The following is an 18,451-nucleotide window of genomic DNA, read 5'->3' as shown; positions in this document are numbered from 1 at the left end:
ACTGCATACGGTGGATGTTCCCAGATGCGCAAGGCTGAAGTTCGGCGTGGCTGGGAGCTGAAACCGTCCGCAGACGGCAGCGGAACACGCCTACGTCATCCCTACACTCAACACCAAAACAGGCATCACGAACACGTTCACTTACCAAAAACAAGCATGCGCCAACACCGAAATTATCCCTACTCACACCTGGCCACCAGTCTATACAGCTAGAAACAGTTACCCAGGATGTCGCTTTCTTCCCTTCTCTCCCTAATCCCCCTCCCCATCGCCTCCCTCCTTGCAATCCCCATGCTATCCTCTTGGTCCACCTCCCTAAATCTGATCTTCCTCTCCCTGGCCTGGACGACGCTCGCTGCAACCTACTCTCCTCTGCAGCTGGAGCTTTTTGGGCCTTTTGCGCTACGGCTAGCGCTGTATATCATCCCCTCCCTAGCCTTCCTCGTCTTCGACATTTGCGTGCCAAGCTTGGCTGTCGAGTTCAAAACGCAGGGCAAATGGGGAATTGCTACGAATCAAAAGGGTGGGAAAGCAAAAGTCAGAAGGGTGGTCGCGTGGAGTGTGGCGAATGTGGTGTTGTGCGTGGTGCTACAGGCTGCCATCGAGTTCCTGGTTACCGATATTCTGAGAATGAAGAGTTTGCTCATGATCAAGGGCAGTCGGTGGGGGCTAAATCATCTACCGAACCCATGGTTGATGGTTAAACATGCGCTTCTTGGGATTATATCACGAAATGTGAGTTTGTTACATGTTTTGCGACTGGTGTAGAATATTGACATGATTCGTGTAGGTGCTCCAGTATTACATCCATACACACCTACTGCACTCGCCGAGCGGTGGTAGGTTGGCAGACTGGCATACGAACTGGCATCATAGCGTTCAAGTCCCGTACTCATTTGTCGCCGACTACGATCACCCAGTGTGCCATATTCTACATCGGTGGCTGCCGCTGTATCTCCCTGCTATTACGCTGCGGATGCACATCTTGACCTATCTTCTTCTGGTCGCTTTCTTCAGTCTTGAAGAGACATTCGTGTATTCAGGGTACAACATCCTCCCTTCAACTATCATGATCCGTGGCATGGCGCGCCGCACTGATGCACACATGCTCAGTGAAGGAGACGGCAACTATGGGTCCATTGGCGTGCTGGATTGGTGTCACGGGACAACACTCGGAAAGGATGTCATAGAGGACTTGAAGGCGGAGATGGAGAAGCACGATGTGGAAGGGAAGAGTGGTAGAGCTATTGATGGAGTAGGGGAAGCAGCCGGGGGTTTGGCGGATAAGTTCAGATCAAAAGTCAGGAAGGGTAGAGGCAGAAAATGAGAGCCAAAGGAAATAGTCCAAGAGCATGATTGGAGCTGGCCTTTGGTATAGGTGTTCGGTTATGGTCGGATATGTCACGGTACGGTGTTGTGGGGAAGTGGGCCTCGGACTCTCGCTTGTCATCTTGGTGCTCGTTGATACGCTCTCGGTCTAAGGTCGTGTTTGCCAATTCGGTGTCTGGGAGACGCGAACGGCGGATGTTGGTACAACAGTCGGGCGCATGCGTACAATGTAATGTGGTATTCTATTTCGCCATCAGTATCGAGTAACCGCCCATTGCTTGCTCCAAGTAACGCCGAAGAGATGACATCACGTTTGCCAAAGCCATCTGATCACTTTCGGATCGGTTCGTATTCGCTTGCTTGTATCAAGTCTTATATGAGAATGCAAACGTTGCCTTCATGAAAAGAAGTTGGTAGCCGCGCCGTCGCTGGATTAATTCCTGCTGTTACGACTTCAGCACCCGAGGAGGTCATCTTTCATCCCATGCACTGAACGCCAAATCCCGTCTTGACCCAACGCTTAGAAAGCCATCTGGTGTGGCCTGTCCGAGGTACGGAGGCTGAAGGTGGAGGCGAGGTAGTCGACGAGGTGAGCCTCCTTCTTGATGTTGGCCAGAAGGGCCTTGTCGACGGCCTTCTGGTCCTCAACGCGGTCCTTGGAAGTCTCCTTCTTCTATGGGAGATGTTAGTGCTATTCAGTCGTATCGCCATGGACTGCGTACCTCGGGCTTCTCGCCCTGCTTGAAGAAAGCATCCTCGCCAGGCTTGTGTGCGGCCTTGTCCTTGGTGAAGTAGCCATCCTCGCTGGCCTTCTTCAGGACACCTTCGTCGATACCCTTGATGTCGACGGTGGTCGAGGTAGCAATGACATAGCGGGCGTTTACTCGTCGCAGAGGAACGCCGTTAACCTTGAAGGGACCAGTGACGAGGAGGACACCCTGGGAAAGGTGCTTGAGGAGAACGACACGCTTGCCGCGGAAACGACCAGCGAGGAGGATGACGACGCTACCGGGCTGGAGGGAGGCACGGGGCTTCGCAGGGCGAGCAGTCTTGCGGGCCTGAGTCGAAGTTAGCGAAGGTCTATTGTGTGCGTCTTGCATCGTGCAGCATATAGATCATGCGCTCTCGCGGCCTGCAGTCGCAGAGCTGCTGCTGCTGCAATGCGCTCATGTCCTCCTCTTCCTGATCCTCCCAGGCTGTCGCATCTGATAACGTACCTTCTTGGCGACGGCGACGTCCTCAGCAGGGTAGTACTTGCTGGCCTTCTGCGAGTGGTGCGGTATCGACCTCTCGCCCTTGGAGAACTTCTGGGTCGTGGGTTTGGTGTCCGCCATTTCGAATTGCTGGTGTCGTTAGTGAGCCCTGGGGAGTGTGGTTCGCGAGATTCGGTATTTCGAGCAGCAGTGTGCGGCGCTTTCGGCGAAACCATTCTTCCGCCCCGCCACCCCCCGGGAAAATCGTAGGGCAGACCAATATGACAAGGAGCGGTCGATAGTTGTTCACTGACAACCTGCGAGGTGTCAGATTGCCCAAAGACTACGCGGCTCTTTTGTACGCCCTTGACAATTTGCTTTGTGCCCTTCGCATCGCAGTTCGTAGACTTGCTGTCTTGCAGGCCAACGAAACTGGTATCACCGGACTCCCGAAGCTCCAAGCCGTTGCCGAACAGCTTATGTATATCGACACGTGAAACGAACCCTTGGCTGCAGTCATTGCTGCCGCTCAGTGGTCGTTGCTGTCCAGTGTCGCGAAAGCGATGGACGATGGCGTTTCGTTCTTTCTCCGTTCGCGCATCGTATGCACCCGCAATATTCGACTTTGTAGAGCACCAATCGGCCACTGGCCTTGATCAGGAGAGACAGATCGTAAATGCATACAGGTCCGCCCCATCGATCAACGATCATCGACCAAAGTCCCACGGAAGATGCAAGAAGGCTTTACACTAAGGGCTCCCCTAGGCGTAGCACGCTCCTTCGCTGGCACAGTTTCTCCACGCCAACATTCGATTCAGCCTGATCTTTGGAGCTCAGCAAGTGAATCGTTGCATGGTGGCTGTACTGTGTACTGGCAAAGCTGCGCGCATCGTGCTGGAGTCTTGCGTAGATGCATCACTCAGAGTCGTGTGTGAGCCTACAATGCAACCAAGATTTAACATTGTAGCTGCTGAACTTGCAAAATGCAGGAACATGATCTGCGCTGGCAGCAGCGTACTTGATCTACCAGCATGGTTGCCTGTGCAAATAGTTGAGCATACGAAAGGCAGCAAGGGCGACACTACGCCTGCTCAAGTGAATATAGCTTGACTGCTGTTTGCTGTTAGTTGATACTCTGTCCCTTAGGCTGGAGCGTGCGATTCGCCCCGCTGTAGTCTCAGGCGTCATAGCTGTATTGCTTGGTGTTCCAGACGTCTTTTCGAGAAGCTGTGTACTGATTTGTTCTGTGGTGAATTTGCCATCCGCGTCGATTACCTCATCTTGATTGGTCCGTGCCCAACCTCCGTCGCCGCTCCCGCGTCTCGTCGCCGCATTGCTAGCAGGTACACAGGCAGCTTCGAACCACCAACACCATACCCTTTTGCCTCCACATACACCCGTCACCATGTCTATCGAGCCACTGATCACATTCAAAGCCGGCAAGTGCGAAATCACTGTCAGCACCACCTACGCCATCACTCACACGTAAAGCTAACACTTGCAGGCTAGAGACGGCAACAAGCAGTCGGTCAAGCCTGTCCGCACACAAGGTTATGTCTACCTCTACCAGGGTGAAGATGGTTTGTACAATCAATCTGCAGCCTTGTAACTCCACTCACACAGCTTAGAGTTCGTGCACTTCTGCTGGCGACCCCGCAACAAGTCCCTCGACGAGTCTGAGCTTGACCTCATTATGATCCCTGGCGACGGCTCCTTCTCCCCGTATACCGGCAAGGATGCTGCCGAAGACTCCGAATCAGTCAAGTCGCCCACCGACGGCCGTGTCTTCGTCCTCAAATTCAACTCTAGCTCACAGCGCTACCTCTTCTGGTTGCAATCCAAGTCACAACACACGCGGGGCGATGCAAGTTGGTTTAGCGAGCGTGATTTGAAGATCGGACAGGTTGTTGACCTCCTTCTAAACGGAGAGGAGATCGACGTTCAAGCCGAGCTTGGGAGCATCCCGAACCCACCCGCCAGCGGCGACGATGACGAGACCATGGAGGATGTAGAAGAAGAGTCCTCTAGTCGAAACCGCCACGGCAGCACCGGGGGCGCTGGACCTGGAGCTACAGGAGGTGACATTCGAGATGAAGGAGAAGAATCTCGTGAAGGCGGAGCTGATGGCGGCCGAGCGTAGGTTCTAAGCATTCATTGTGGTTATATCGCAATCGGCGTCGTGGCGCAGTCGAAATTACCGGCATGGTTCAAGCAGCTATCCAAGACATTGGCGAGGCAAGCACTAGAGATTCAAAGGGCCGATTAACACGGTGAGGCGTTTGGGAGCACAACATGTCCAGACGACATGGCAGTACTGGCTGCTCATATGTAACACTAAACAGAATATGCTTTCCGTACCATGTCTTCCTTCCGCCACGACGATCGATTGCTGCTCTTTCTCGCTTCTTTTCCTGGGCTGGACCTTCGCTGACATCTGAGCAGAGCAGATTCAGGCGATGTCTCATCCATCGTCCAGAACTTCATGAACTCGCTCAAGGGCGGCAATCTTGGTGGAGACGACGGCAGAGGGTCACAACAGTCTAGCGGCGAATCGTTCACAACTCTACTCGATCTTCTATGGCCGACATCGACTGTCCCAACGATTGAAAACGCGTCAGACGAGCTCATCGATGCGCTTTGCGCACAACTACCCACGACCCCATTCCTGCTCGAGGCTGAAGTCGAAGATGTCGATCAGATCGATCCCAACTCTGAGACCGCACAGATGGCCATGCAGACATTGGACCAGGACTCAAAAAGGGATGTGCTGAAGAGGATATTACGTGCGCCGCAGCTCCGCGCTGCGCTTGGCAGCCTGACAGAAGCGCTGAGAACAGGTGCGTTGCCTACAGTCAGTCAGGCGCTCAACATAGACGTCGAGCACGGTGGCTACATGAGGGGCGGCGCTATGCCGCTCGGTGGCGGTGATGCGGTTAAGGCCTTCCTCGAAGGTGTCAAGAAGACCGTGGAGAACGAGAAGAAGGGTGATGGTGATGAAGAGATGGATGAGCCTTGAGTATCTCGAGTGCTTCATGTGCAAGCAGGCAGATGGTATACATACGACAAGCTATTTGCATACTTCCGTATATGGCAGCAAGCTTTACGCACCCTCCCGCCAGTACATATTAATGCGAAACATGAGTCAACGGCAGTACTGCAGCATTTGATCAAGACAAGGCTATCGGACATCCTCAATTACCCTCTCACACCAGTCCCTACTGTTGCAGCCTCCTATAGTCTCACATTCACCTTTCTGTCGTCAAAGTCCTCATCTCCTGCCTCTGCTCATCTTCATTCTTGGTACCCTTCAGCATCGTCGTCATCCCGTGAAACACTTCCATCCTTCTCCCTCACAGTCTTAATCCCACTCAACCTCTCGGTGTCCTCTTCTCTGTCCAGCGGATGCCCCAATCGATAATTGTCCATCCACGCCCTTCTTAAACCCTCCCACCCTGGTTGCATATAGCACTCGACACACGGGTATTTGGACGTGAACAAGTATCGCGGGATATAATGATCGCAAAACTTCAACTCCGGCTCTGTCGCCGCAACAGAGGGTGCTGGTGAGGGAGAGCGGCTGGGTGGTGCGCTTGGGTTGGGGTTACGAGAAGCGAAAGTCGGACTCACGGGTGACACTGAAGAGGTGGACGATGGTGTCTCTGGCGCCACGAAGCGGAAGGCGGGGATGTGCGTTGGACCTGTCGATGCTGAGGTCGTGGTGGTGCAGAGCGGTAAATGCGTTTGCGGATGGAATAAGTTGGTTGTTGAGTTCGCGCGCGTGGGTGAGGCGAGAGAAGAAACGATGGAGTTCGGGCGGGAGATGGGTTCGTTTTGGTTGGCTTCAAAGTGCATGTGAGGTTGAGTGGGTTGAGAAGATGCGAGAGTGTGGGTGCAGGGTGTTGTGCAGATGCTCTTTGAGTGCCCGCAGGCGTAGGTTTGGAAAAGTTTGTTGCACATTTGGGCTCACGTATGTCTTGGAGGTCAAGAGGGAAGAAGCGGTAGTATTCCAGGACATTATTGTTCAGTTTCGGTAGTAGCGCAGTGAATGTGAATGTGAGCCGAACAGTGGAGCTGTGCTGGTGGACAACACAGGTGAAACGTGGAGAACAGTGTGCGTTTGCAGGCTCGCCGAGTGCATACCTCTCTCATCACTCAGCTGATGCTGCAGGAAGCGCCGTTCAGATCTTACTCCAACTTTGAGATCTTGTTGAACTTGCATAAAACATTCATCATCGTGGCAACGGTACCTCGACGCCCATACCGCGCAAACACATCTTCAACGCCCAGCTATCAAATGCTCAAGGCTAAAAACAAACACCCATTCTTCCACTCCGTCTAGTAACTCCTTCCAAATAGAACCCAAGCCTTTGCAGGAGTTGTGCAGTCGGGGTTGATACACTTTGTCTTGCCAGGTTCGATGCCCTCAGGCTGGTCGAAGGGAATGCACAAGCTCTTGGCACCCATGGCAGGGGCCTGCTTATCTTCTGCAACACCGTCGCCAAGCGCTGTCTTTGCGCTCTTTGCCTTGACCTCGTCTTCGCACTTGTCGCCTTCGCAGTGGGGAACGAGAACAACGTTCTTGCCGTTGAGAGTAGGAACGAAATCGTCCCAGTTTGTGAGCTGGACACGGTGGTCGCGGTAGGCCTTGTCTGCTTTGGCGAACATGTCGGCCTGGATCTGCTCAAGCAGTTTGGGAACCTCATTGGCGACATCGTCAACGTTGATGGTTCCACGTGCAGCGTCCTTGTCGTCGATATCACGGCGCGAGGTAGTGACGACACCCTTCTCAGCATCCTTAGGGCCGAACTCAATTCGGAGAGGAATGCCCTTGAGTTCCCAGTCATTGAACTTCCACCCAGGAGAGTAGCCCTCGCGGTAATCGGACTCAACACGAACACCAGCCTCAATCAAGCTATCATGGATGCTCTTGACTTTGCTGTACAGCTCCTCCTTAGCCTCAGCGGACATCTTTGCGTTGACACCAACGGGAATCAAGACGACCTGAATTTCAGCCACGCGGGGAGGAATGACCATACCGCGGTTGTCACCGTGGGTAAGAATCATGACACCAATAGAACGGGTGGTCAGACCCCACGAGTTTTGCCAAACGTGCACGTGCTCTGCCTTTCCGCCCTCCTTGGGGTTGGGGTCCTCTACGGTGATGTTGAACATCTTCGAGAAATGTTGTCCGAGGCAGTGAGAAGTGGCGGCTTGGATACCACGGCCAGTGGCAGGAATGAAGCCCTCGATTGTTGTTGTGTAGTCGGCTCCAGGGAACTTCTCGTTTACGGTTTTGGTACCCTTGACGACGGGGACAGCGAGCAAGTCCTGGTAGACCTGAGAGTACCACTCAAGGATCTGCATAACCTCGGCACCGGCCTCTTCCTTGGTCAGATGCGCTGTGTGGCCCTCCTGCCATAAGAACTCGCGAGATCGAATGAAGGGCATAGGGTCTATATATACGTGTCAGTGCCGAATACCGAGAGAGAAGCGGAACATATTACGCTTGAACTCCCATCGCACCACGTTGTTCCACTGGTTCAGCTTCAAAGGAAGATCACGGTGCGATTGGATCTTTCGTGCAAAGTAGGGGTACATGGCAGTCTCCGAGGTAGGGCGAACGGCGACAGGCTTCTCGAGATCAGACTTTCCGCCCTTTGTGACCCAGGCGACTTCAGCGGCAAACCCTTCGACATGCTCCTTCTCTCTCTCCAGGTTGTCTGCGCTGATGAAGATGGGGAAGTATGCGTTGCGGACCTTCAAGGTCTTAATTTGGCTGTCGAACCAAGCCTTGATCGACTCCCAGATGGCGTAGGACGCGGGCTCAAGGATGTAGCTGAGGTTGTTAGTGGAGTGCTCGATGACGAGAAGCAGATTTATTCACCATCCGGCGACCTAGGTGTACGTTAGTCTGCTGGACCTGTATATGGAGAAAAGCAACAGCTTACATCATAGTATGAGATCATCTGGCCCTTGGTGATGACCTGCTGGTACCATTCACCAAGATCGTCCTCCTTTGCGACATCGATACCAATCAGCGCAGCGCCCTCAATCTGTGACCGTGTGAACATTCGACGCTATCTTTTAGCCTTAATGCGGCTAGCTGACCTTCTTCTTCTGCTGCTGAGGCTTCTTTGCAGCCGTCTTGGGAGCACCATCCTTCTTGCTCTTCTTAGTCTGAGAGATCTTGAGATCCTTCATCTGCCCGTCGGCGGCAGTGGCTTCGGCCATGGTGCAGGTGCTGGGACGTGATTTACAGGAGGTGGGTCTGAGGTAAAAGAAGGTTGTTAGCGCAAGGAACAGGAGCCAAAATAAGGGGGAGCGCGGTCAAGATTGTATTCATTTGTGAGCACAACAGCATTTGACCATCGAAAGCTATCCCTTTGAGAAACAAAACTAGATATCGGAATGTTTGGCGGGGTATAGCGGGGTACAATCACGGAGGAATTTACCTGCAATTGGAGAGTCTGGAAAGTCAGAAAGTTGAGTCGGGAGAGGGCAGTAGCAAGTTATAATAGAGTCGCGGCGCGTACCTAAACAGCAAATGGTAGAACCGTCAGCACAGTCAGAAGTCTGACTTTGGTGTTTTGCCCAGATGTGGAGGGTCACCGACTCATCTGCGACAAGGCAGGGGTCTTTTAGCGCAATCGGAGCTACCTTTCGCCGACATGAGCGTCCCGCGTCCCAGAAGTTTTGATGCCGCAAGAAGGCAGCCCAAACACCGCGTAAACAGCTACATCACGACAACATGGCCGGCATCTTTGAACAGTCACGTAGCGGTGGAACTCTTTGTAAGCTCGGGAGCACTTTAGGGCTGAACGATAGCTGACGTGACACAGTCCTCGGTGGAAACAAAATCAGCGGCCAAGATATCCGCGACCAGAATGTCCTCGCAACGCAGGCAATCGCCAATGTCGTCAAATCGTCTTTTGGACCCTCCGGTCTGGACAAGATGATGGTGGACGATATTGGTGACGTTACAGTCACAAACGACGGCGCTACCATTCTCAGCTTGCTCGACATCGAGCACCCCGCAGGAAAGATCCTCGTCGACCTCGCACAACAGCAAGACAAGGAAGTCGGTGATGGCACAACTTCGGTCGTCATAATAGCAGCTGAGCTGCTGAGGAGAGCGAACGAGCTCATGAAGAACAAGATTCACCCCACCACCATCATCACAGGCTACAGGCTGGCGCTGAGGGAAGCGGTCAAGTACATGAACGAGAACATTAGCACAAAGGTGGACACACTCGGTCGCGACTCCCTGATCAACATCGCCAAGACATCCATGTCCTCCAAGATCATTGGCTCGGACTCTGACTTCTTCGCCAATATGGTGGTCGATGCTATAACCTCTGTCAAGACGACCAACAACAAGAGCGAGACCAAGTATCCCGTAAAGGCGGTCAACATCCTCAAGGCACACGGTCAGAGCGCTACTCAGTCGGTCCTCGTCAAGGGATACGCTCTTAACTGCACAGTTGCTTCGCAAGCCATGAAGACTCGCATCACCGACGCCAAGATCGCCTGCTTAGACATCAACTTGCAGAAGGAGCGAATGAAACTCGGTGTACACATCACTATCGATGACCCCGAACAGCTCGAGAAGATTCGCCAGAGAGAAGCCGGAATCGTCGAGGAGCGAATCGAGATGATTCTGAAGGCTGGTGCAAACGTCATCCTCACAACCAAGGGTATCGATGATCTATGCTTGAAGCACTTCGTCGAGAAGGGCGCCATGGCGGTGCGAAGGTGTAAGAAGGAGGATTTGCGAAGGATAGCAAAGGCCACCGGAGCGACACTGGTCAGCACACTGTCAGATCTGAATGGCGATGAGAAGTTCGAGGCGGCCAACCTGGGCCAGGCGGAAGAGGTAGCACAGGAGCGCATCTCGGACGACGAGTGCATCCTTGTTAAGGGTACCAAGGCTTTCTCATCTGCTTCCATCATCCTGCGAGGAGCCAATGACTACGCGCTGGACGAGATGGAGCGATCGGTACACGACTCGCTCTGTGCTGTCAAGCGAACGCTGGAGAGTGGACGTATTGTCCCCGGTGGAGGTGCTGTTGAGACTGCGCTGCACATCTACTTGGAAGAGTGGGCAACCTCGGTTGTAAGTGCATTGCTCGTTCAAATATAAGAAGTCGGAAAACTAATCAAGCACATAGGGCTCCCGTGAACAGCTCGCCATTGCAGCTTTCGCCCAGGCTCTCCTCGCTATTCCCAAGACCCTTGCCATTAACGCTGCAAAGGATGCAACGGAGCTTGTGGCCAACTTGCGATCGAGACATGCGCTCTCGCAACGAACCGTCAACCCCACAGACCCTTCATCCCAGGACGCGAAACAATTGGCCAAGTCAAAGAACTACAAGAACTACGGCCTGGACCTGTCGAACGGCAAGGTACATGACTGCCTGAAGGCCGGCGTGCTTGAGCCCAGCATGAGCAAGGTCAAGCAGCTGAAGTCTGCCGTCGAGGCTTGTGTGGCCATCATGCGCATTGATACTCTGATCAAGCTTGACCCTGAGGAGCAGGGCGGAGGTGATGATGGACATGGTCACTAGAGGGTCGATCGTAAATGAAATAGGCAAGAGAAGGAGATACGGCCACCCGTAATGAAAAGACCGAAGTCACGAATCATGGAAACCATATTGGAGTTCTATACCCATTTATGCCTATCAAACCAAAAGACGCCCAAACTCCTGATGTAACTGACATGTCTGTAGTTGTGCTCCGCGCTCCTTCGTGCCTTTCGCCCTATACTGACCAACAATAATGCGCCAACATTCCTCAAAAATGCATGTTGCCAAGTTCAGCCACAATCCGCACACCCTCCGCGCTCTTTTGTAGCCGTTGCAGCAACATCTCGTTCTTCATCTCGAGACCCGTCATGTTTGCGCACATCATCGTACGTTCCTGAGTCTGGACCTGGATCACGACCTGTGCGTCGTTGAGTTTAGCCTCCAACTTGTCGATAATCGCTTTGTCCGCTTTGTGATCGGCTCGAGTGGTGCTGACTTCGACCTTCAGGCCGTCAATCACTTCGTCCTTGCGCTTGTTGTCGGCCAAGCAGTCGGCGATATCCAGTTGGAAACGGCGATACTCATCGAACATGACGCTTGCTCCCGGAGCGAGGTTGTTTACCGAAGTCTTAGCATCTTGGAATTGTTGTTGGAACTGTTCAAGGGTCCATGCCGGCTTGAGCGGTTGGATCTGCTCGGACTTAACATCAGCCATGTCCTCAAGGTTCGCGATTATAACGAGGTATCCAATGGAGCGGGTGTTGTTGCTTGGTGCAAGTTGGCGGTGGATCATCTCACACTCCATTGGGAGCTCAGTAATTTGGACTTGTTGACGTACCTGCTTTGTCGTCTTGGAGCCGGACCAGAATGGAACATGGAACAAGCCGGTGACGGGAGATAGAAGGCAGGTTATGAGCAAGCCATACTTGAAACACGATATGATTGTCATGTTGATGAGCAGATATGAGGTCGATGGAGCTATGGACGTGTGGGACAAAGCTGATGGACAATTTGCAAAAGGTATATGGTCTGAAGGGTTGGGTTTATTGGGTGGATATCGTGAGCGCTCGAAGGCAAGATATAGCTGGTGTGCGAATGTCCGCTTGAGACAGTCATGATTCAGTGCCAGACAGTTTTTAGACATGGTAAGCGCAGAGACAAAGGCTCACATCTGTCTCGACTCTCTCCTGAACATATCTTGCGCCGTACAATGGTAAATGGGGAAAGACCTTATGAGACCGCGGCTCTTACATCGCAAGGCGAGGAGAGTTGAAGCACGGGTCATACCACGTGGGAGTGAATGTAGGGCAAACAACACGAGTATTGTAGAAGGCGTGAACGCAAGCACTGGATTTGACACATATGTTTCTTGTTTGTTACCCCAAGAGACCGTGTCAACACAGCGCCTGTGATCTGCTGCAATAATCTTTTTTAAGTCCGGCACATGCGCATGGTAACCAGGACTTTTGTTTTCTCTCACAGACACGATTTAATTGATTTTCTTCCTCTCATGGTGTTTTATGGGAACCGTAGAGGTCCTCTTCACCAGTCGTCGATCTCGTGGACTATAGATTGTGTCTCTTAGGTCCCGCATGGATGGGATAATCCTTTCAGTGCCTTGTGCTTGTCTGACAACACAGGCCAGACGTAGTTGACCGGGAAATTGCATGACAACCAGCTTGTAGGTGATAAACGTGTGGGATGGATGCCACGTCATTTCCTGGAATTGCTGGCCATCTATAAGAAGGGTTTCCAGACTTCACAGCATTAATGAGGAGGGAGTATGCGCATGAAGGATTCAATTGATGATCCGAAGCATGGAAGGAAGACGAAGGCTTGTATGGTGATGGAAAGCGTGCCCCACTCCTTTCTGGAGGCGTTCGTTCCAGCTCATGACGACTATAGAATCTCACACCCTGCACTATACAATCCTTGATATGACGTTTCCTCATGTGGGCGAATTTCTCGCACTTATAGACGTGCTAACGCGATGCCGAGGTTGCTGCCCGTCTGTATGAGGCGCGACGCGTAACATCGTGCTGCACGAAGTGACTGGAATCAAACTGCCCGCCAACGGAACTTGTACCCGATCTTGAAACTGCATGATGAGCCAGGAAATACTCGCTGGGCTAGGTACTCCAGAAATCTATGCAAAATCATTGCCACAGAGAAGCGACATACCGATGGCTACGAACAGCCGCGCCTACAGCACTCTTCTACTTGTTGTCCAACTTTACGATGGTATCCCGAATATCAGCGTGGTTCATCACGCAACCCACCTTTACTGCTAAAGATCGAGCTGCTGGAGTAAGTGTCTCCAGTCGCTCCAGCGAAGGCAGAAGGCAGGTAAATGGGAAGAACGAACCAGTCTCTGGTAAAATCGACCCAGTACAGTTGCTGCTGTTGCTTCTTGTGATCTCTGTTAGCACGTACTGCGGTGATTCTGTGGTAACGAGAAGAGAGACCCCCCTAAAGAACTGCACAAACAGATTGCAGATGAAGCACAGGCGGGAAGATGTGCAAGAGAACGAGCGGAGAAGGGCGCAAAGCTAACAACGAACGAGAACGCAAAAGCACAAGCGAAGCAACTGTCGGCACTGTTCAATTATCCGCCTGGTATACTGATGTGCAAGTTTGGTGTCTTGGTCAGCTCACACTCTAAAGGTTACATTAGGAGCAATAAATACGAGGTGTGTCTGTTGAAGCTCAAGGAAATTGACCGGGAATAATCACCTGCCAACTATGACCAATGGCATAACTGTTTATGGATGCGGACTGCTGCATACTTGGCCTTGCACTGTGCGGCGCGGCACGCCGTACGACACATCAACAGCTTCATCTCTTTTCGCAATACCACGGAGCTTGAAAATTTGCGAATATGCGCTACTGGGCTTGAGTACTCGCTGAAATTATCATTCTGGATCGTCAGAAGATGCTAAACACCTGAAGTCCATGGTTTAAGGCTGTGGCGTCACGGGAAGCATACCGTACGTTCGGATACACGGGCCATTAGAGGACGAATCAACAGCCACGGACCGCCGCAGAAGCAAGACATTGTGTAAGACAGGCGACACCGAACGATAGAAGAGCCTTCAAACGACTTTTCTATCGTCTGAATGATTGTTTCCCAAATGCCAACGGGCAAGCCACGCCAGCTCCACCAATCCCCTGTCCCCATTCGTCCCTTATCACCCCAACGTTAAGGACTATACCTATTTGAGACGAACCCTTATCTTGACCAGGCTCAAGACCACCACTCTTCGCAAGATCGCTTTCTGACCAATCCCGCTTGTGGCTCGGGAAACTTGGCCTGAAGTTCACTTCTCTCCGGCGCGATTGGCTCCTCTGTCCCCCCTCTGCGTTCTGGTCCCTTTCACGAATTTAAAACATAATCCTTCGGCAACGCAGGCTCGGCTTCAACAACCAAGATGGGAGTAAAAAGAGTCTCAGCTTATCAGTGCCAAGGGAATCGTTCTGCAAAGAGTCGGGGGCACAGCTTGGTCGTGAGACATGGGAGCACTAGCCAGGGACGATTCCTTCCATCATGTTGCTACGGGAAATTGACGGAAAGGGTCTGAGTTGCTGAGAGGTTTATATGAACCAGAAAAGCCCCCCCTGCAGGGTTGCATTCTCTTCTTCAAATTTGTCGTTCCAGTCAAGAGCGACTGAACAAGGTACCTTTGGCAATATGGAGGCTCCAGTGGCAGTGAGTATTTACACCATCATCACAAGCGCATACATAGCTTTGGGACATTTGAGAACAGTGCCTGACACTTCGATAGCCTGAGTTCGATGAGACAAAGCCCAATGGCGGCAACCCCAACATGGAAGATGTCAACGCGCAGTACCAGGGACTCGAGTTCCACTACCTCTATCTGATCATAATGGCTTTCTTGGTCTGGCTCATCATTCCCGGTATTGCCTTCTTGTACGCAGGTCTTGCACGCCGCAAGTCCGCGTTGTCACTTCTGTTCCAGTCTCTTGCAGTCATGGGAGTGTAAGTAGAATCTATCACGCAACACGATTTTTTGGACTGTGGACTGACAATGGCGCAAGTGTCTGCTTCCAGTGGCTTTTCTGGGGCTACTCTCTCGCCTACTCGCGTACCGCCAGTCCTTTCATTGGCAACATGGAATACTTCGGGTTGAAGAACGTCATGTCTGCTCCATCGCCCGGTTCCACCCTGCTTCCCGAGATCGTCTTCTGCTTCTATCAGATGCTCTTCTGCGCCGTCACTGTGCAGCTAGTCATTGGTGGGTCTTTCGAACGCGGCCGCATCATGCCTTCCATGATCTTCGCTTTCTGCTGGGCTACCATCGTGTACTGTCCTATCGCTTGCTGGACGTGGAACTCGAACGGCTGGCTTTTCAACCTCCCCAGTCTCGACTTTGCTGTAAGCCTTTTAACTCCAACTGGTGCATTTAGAAACAATAATTGACTTTCTGAACAGGGTGGAGGCCCGGTTCACATCGCCTCAGGCTGGTCCGCTCTTGCTTACGCCTTCGTACTCGGAAAGCGCCTGCCAAAGGGTGAGAAAATCCATGGTCGCGCACACAACCCCACTCTTGTCTTCATCGGTACCGTCTTCATCTGGTTCGGTTGGTACGGGTTCAACGGTGGCTCCGCGCTCAACGGAACAATACGATCTATGCTGGCCGCTTTCAACACCAACACTGCTGCCTGCTTCGGTGTCCTTGGCTGGGTTATCGTCGACTACGTTCGCACCAAAGGCCGCTTCTCCGTCGTCGGTGCGTGTTCCGGTGCCATTGCTGGCCTTGTGGGTATCACCCCAGCAGCCGGATATGTCTCAGTCTGGATCGCTGCGCTGATCGGTTTTCTTACTGGTGTTGTCTGCGCTCTTTGCCACAACCTTGATAGGTGGATCAAGATCGACGAGGGCATGGATGTATTCAAGCTTCACGGTATCGGCGGCATGGTCGGCTCGTTCCTTACTGGTATCTTCGCGCAGTCCTGGGTGTACGATCTCGATGGCATGGGCCCGTACGATGCCCTTGGTGCCATGGACGGCAACGGCATCCAGGTCGGCTACCAGCTTGCTGAGATCTGTGCTGTTGCTTCCTACTCCTTCACGGTCTCCTGCATCCTGCTGTATGCTCTCAAGTTCATCCCATTCCTACACCTTCGTGTCAGTGAGGAGGCTGAGATGATGGGTCTTGATTTGGATCAATTTTTCGAAGAGGAGATTGGTGACTGGAGCATGATGCACCAAAACGACGTGAGCAGTGCGAGTAGTCATGTCAACCACGAGCCCACGAAGCCAAGAGAAGGCATCTAAAGGTGTGGAAGGGCCACAGCCCACAGCAACCCGTCACTGAGGGTGCCGAGTCGAACCTCAGATGCATTCGTCCATTCCCATACTATACCCTCCCCATAATTAGTCGCCACGAGGCGGCCAGCAGTTCACGTTTCAAACTGAATCTCATTCTATGTAACCATGATCCACAATCTACATCAGTCTTCATCGTAAGTCGCTGCCGTCCTACCACCAGCCGCATGCAGCATTTGTGGACATTGCGCCAACAGCAAGTAAGAATCTCGCACGCAGATGCAAACGCGCTGACAGGAACTATGTATTAGAACTCGAGAATCGCCAGAGCTGCCGAGAAAAGCTTTATAAAGAGGGGGGGGGGGGTTGGAGCAAAGTTTGGTTCCCCTCCGCAGTAAGATGTCACGCATGTGATCGCATCACCTCTTTCTGTTGCAGGAGAACATAGTCAAAGCGAGGTAAATGAATGTAGCGGCAAGTACGTGCGCCGCCACAGGGTCGTTCGTTACCGTGATAGGCTCTCTTTGTGTGGGTAGTGGTGGAGATGCCGAGTCAAGCCGATTTCGGGTTGTTGCATTTGTAAGCACTGCGTGTGTTTGCGTGTGTGTGCGTGTGTTCCCATATGCCGTAGACCGCCGTCATGGAAATAGCAAATCGCAAAACATAGAAATATTGTGGAAGTATGATCTTGTGTCAGGTCGAGCCATATAGCAAGGTATCATGATAATTGTGGTGTATTCTGTCCCTTCCAATGACTTGCAAAAGCTCACGTGCACCTAAGAATGCGGTATTTGTGTCCATGTTCCCGTTCTACCCAATGCTAAGCCACCGAACGAGATCGTCTGCTACTGCGTGTGGTGCGAGCAACCTATTCGTCGACATTGGCCTTGATGGCGGCCTCAAGAGCCTTGGGGTTGGCACCGACGACCTCGGCGACCTTGTCACCACCCTTAAAGAGGAGGAAGGTGGGCATGGCGCGGATGCCGAGTTCTTGTGCGACATCGGGGACCTCATCGACGTCGATCTTGTAGAAGCGCGCGTTGGTGTATGTGCTGGAGAACCTGCCGAATCCATTAGAGAGATGTGGGGGTGCAGATGCAGACTCACTCACTTGACGACCTGGGGCGCAATAACCTTGCAAGGTCCGCACCAGGTAGCGAAGCAGTCGAGAACCATCAGGCCCGACTTGTCGGCCAACGCCTCATCGAACGCCGCCTTGCTATAGACTGTCAGTCGTTACTCGTAGACACAATGACGTCGCGTGTCGCATGTCAGACATGGTAGTGCGACAAAGGAACCTTACGTCTGGAGGTTGTGTACGCCGGTGTCAGCCATTCTGCTTGTGTTTGAGAAGAACCTGGGTGTGAAGAGAGGTCGGTATAGGTTGGCGGTAGGTGTGCGGCTGAGTGAAGCTGTTTGCAGACGCGCAGAGGTAAGCAACGTTCTGGTGAATCGTGACGTCGATGGGGTGAACATGATATATGTACAGCAAAACGAAGTGAGACAGACGATTAGACGATTGATAAGGCTCGGCTGATGGAATGCACTGGACAAAGATGCCTGCCGGTGCCGATTACAACTCGGTGACAAAGGGAACGATGCACCGCCAGATTTAAACTCGGCAAAGGCGCGCGCATCGTCCAGCCGTCCAGCCCTGCACGGGGGCAAAAATGTGCCGAATCGTGCGCGCACCCAAGACGAGAAAGCAGACACGAACAGGAGACAGGCGACTTACCAAGTTTTCTGTGTTGTAGGTCTCAGCAAAGACGGGCGGGATTTGAAGGAAACGGTGAGATGGAGGGGCTTACGGTACCTGGCCGCTGTGGGTGGGCTGCTGTCACCCCATGACGTGCGCGCTTACCCAAGACCCCGCCACGATCCTGCCTTCTTATTCAGGCAGGATTCTCTACGGCAAGAGCAGTGGTTGATGCCTTCAGCAGATTGTTTCGACATTCCGAGGCGTGCTTGTTCACTCTCATGGCCTTCTCATTCACGCCTCTACCTCATAATGCCCGTTTGCGCAATACCCACGAAGCCTGAAAATCCGTGCCCCGCTATAGCTTCAGGTCAGCCCAACGCGACGTAGGGGCCTTCCTGCAGGTTAACTAGCCTTTGATCAA

At 52.6% G+C, this 18,451-nt stretch overlaps 8 protein-coding genes across 8 annotated transcripts, besides 1 other annotated feature; 4 read left to right on the top strand and 4 right to left on the bottom strand.

The window, feature by feature from the left end:
- Positions 1 to 228: 228 nt before the first annotated feature.
- On the top strand, positions 229 to 1,327 carry EKO05_0009257 (uncharacterized protein; the record flags this gene model as incomplete). The annotated part of the gene is made up of 2 exons (XM_038942077.1): positions 229 to 735; positions 791 to 1,327. 2 exons carry the CDS (start codon positions 229 to 231, stop codon positions 1,325 to 1,327), a joined length of 1,044 nt encoding a protein of 347 aa, XP_038795858.1.
- A 522-nt stretch (positions 1,328 to 1,849) lies between these two features.
- On the bottom strand, positions 1,850 to 2,663 carry EKO05_0009256 (60S ribosomal protein L6; the record flags this gene model as incomplete). The annotated part of the gene is made up of 3 exons (XM_038942004.1): positions 1,850 to 2,002; positions 2,052 to 2,387; positions 2,547 to 2,663. 3 exons carry the CDS (start codon positions 2,661 to 2,663, stop codon positions 1,850 to 1,852), a joined length of 606 nt encoding a protein of 201 aa, XP_038795857.1.
- A 1,264-nt stretch (positions 2,664 to 3,927) lies between these two features.
- On the top strand, positions 3,928 to 5,538 carry EKO05_0009255 (uncharacterized protein; the record flags this gene model as incomplete). The annotated part of the gene is made up of 4 exons (XM_038941951.1): positions 3,928 to 3,978; positions 4,027 to 4,102; positions 4,151 to 4,658; positions 4,965 to 5,538. 4 exons carry the CDS (start codon positions 3,928 to 3,930, stop codon positions 5,536 to 5,538), a joined length of 1,209 nt encoding a protein of 402 aa, XP_038795856.1.
- A 1,319-nt stretch (positions 5,539 to 6,857) lies between these two features.
- EKO05_0009254 (Proline--tRNA ligase) lies at positions 6,858 to 8,753 on the bottom strand (the record flags this gene model as incomplete). Its single annotated transcript, XM_038941905.1, has 5 exons — positions 6,858 to 7,975; positions 8,027 to 8,358; positions 8,407 to 8,417; positions 8,471 to 8,575; positions 8,631 to 8,753. 5 exons carry the CDS (start codon positions 8,751 to 8,753, stop codon positions 6,858 to 6,860), a joined length of 1,689 nt encoding a protein of 562 aa, XP_038795854.1.
- Positions 8,754 to 9,270: 517 nt separating this feature from the next.
- EKO05_0009253 (chaperonin-containing T-complex alpha subunit Cct1) lies at positions 9,271 to 11,086 on the top strand (the record flags this gene model as incomplete). The annotated part of the gene is made up of 3 exons (XM_038942038.1): positions 9,271 to 9,313; positions 9,362 to 10,635; positions 10,691 to 11,086. The coding sequence occupies 3 exons, from the start codon at positions 9,271 to 9,273 to the stop codon at positions 11,084 to 11,086; spliced, it is 1,713 nt and encodes a 570-aa protein (XP_038795853.1).
- Positions 11,087 to 11,312: 226 nt separating this feature from the next.
- On the bottom strand, positions 11,313 to 12,188 carry EKO05_0009252 (uncharacterized protein; the record flags this gene model as incomplete). The annotated part of the gene is made up of 1 exon (XM_038946735.2): positions 11,313 to 12,188. One exon carries the CDS (start codon positions 12,186 to 12,188, stop codon positions 11,313 to 11,315), a length of 876 nt encoding a protein of 291 aa, XP_038795852.2.
- A 2,451-nt stretch (positions 12,189 to 14,639) lies between these two features.
- Positions 14,640 to 16,340, top strand: EKO05_0009251 (uncharacterized protein; the record flags this gene model as incomplete). Its single annotated transcript, XM_038942088.2, has 4 exons — positions 14,640 to 14,750; positions 14,827 to 15,041; positions 15,101 to 15,437; positions 15,495 to 16,340. 4 exons carry the CDS (start codon positions 14,640 to 14,642, stop codon positions 16,338 to 16,340), a joined length of 1,509 nt encoding a protein of 502 aa, XP_038795851.2.
- Positions 16,341 to 16,918: 578 nt separating this feature from the next.
- Positions 16,919 to 16,947: a tandem repeat.
- A 252-nt stretch (positions 16,948 to 17,199) lies between these two features.
- Positions 17,200 to 17,807, bottom strand: EKO05_0009250 (thioredoxin trx1; the record flags this gene model as incomplete). Its single annotated transcript, XM_038942042.2, has 3 exons — positions 17,200 to 17,392; positions 17,443 to 17,550; positions 17,635 to 17,807. The coding sequence occupies 3 exons, from the start codon at positions 17,805 to 17,807 to the stop codon at positions 17,200 to 17,202; spliced, it is 474 nt and encodes a 157-aa protein (XP_038795850.2).
- Positions 17,808 to 18,451: the final 644 nt, after the last annotated feature.

Source organism: Ascochyta rabiei, chromosome 16 (genome assembly GCF_004011695.2).
Source record: "Ascochyta rabiei chromosome 16, complete sequence".
NCBI classification, from domain to species: Eukaryota; Fungi; Ascomycota; class Dothideomycetes; order Pleosporales; family Didymellaceae; genus Ascochyta; species Ascochyta rabiei.
The sequence above is the reverse complement of the archived record's forward strand: the minus strand, read 5'-3'. Positions and strand labels throughout refer to the sequence as shown.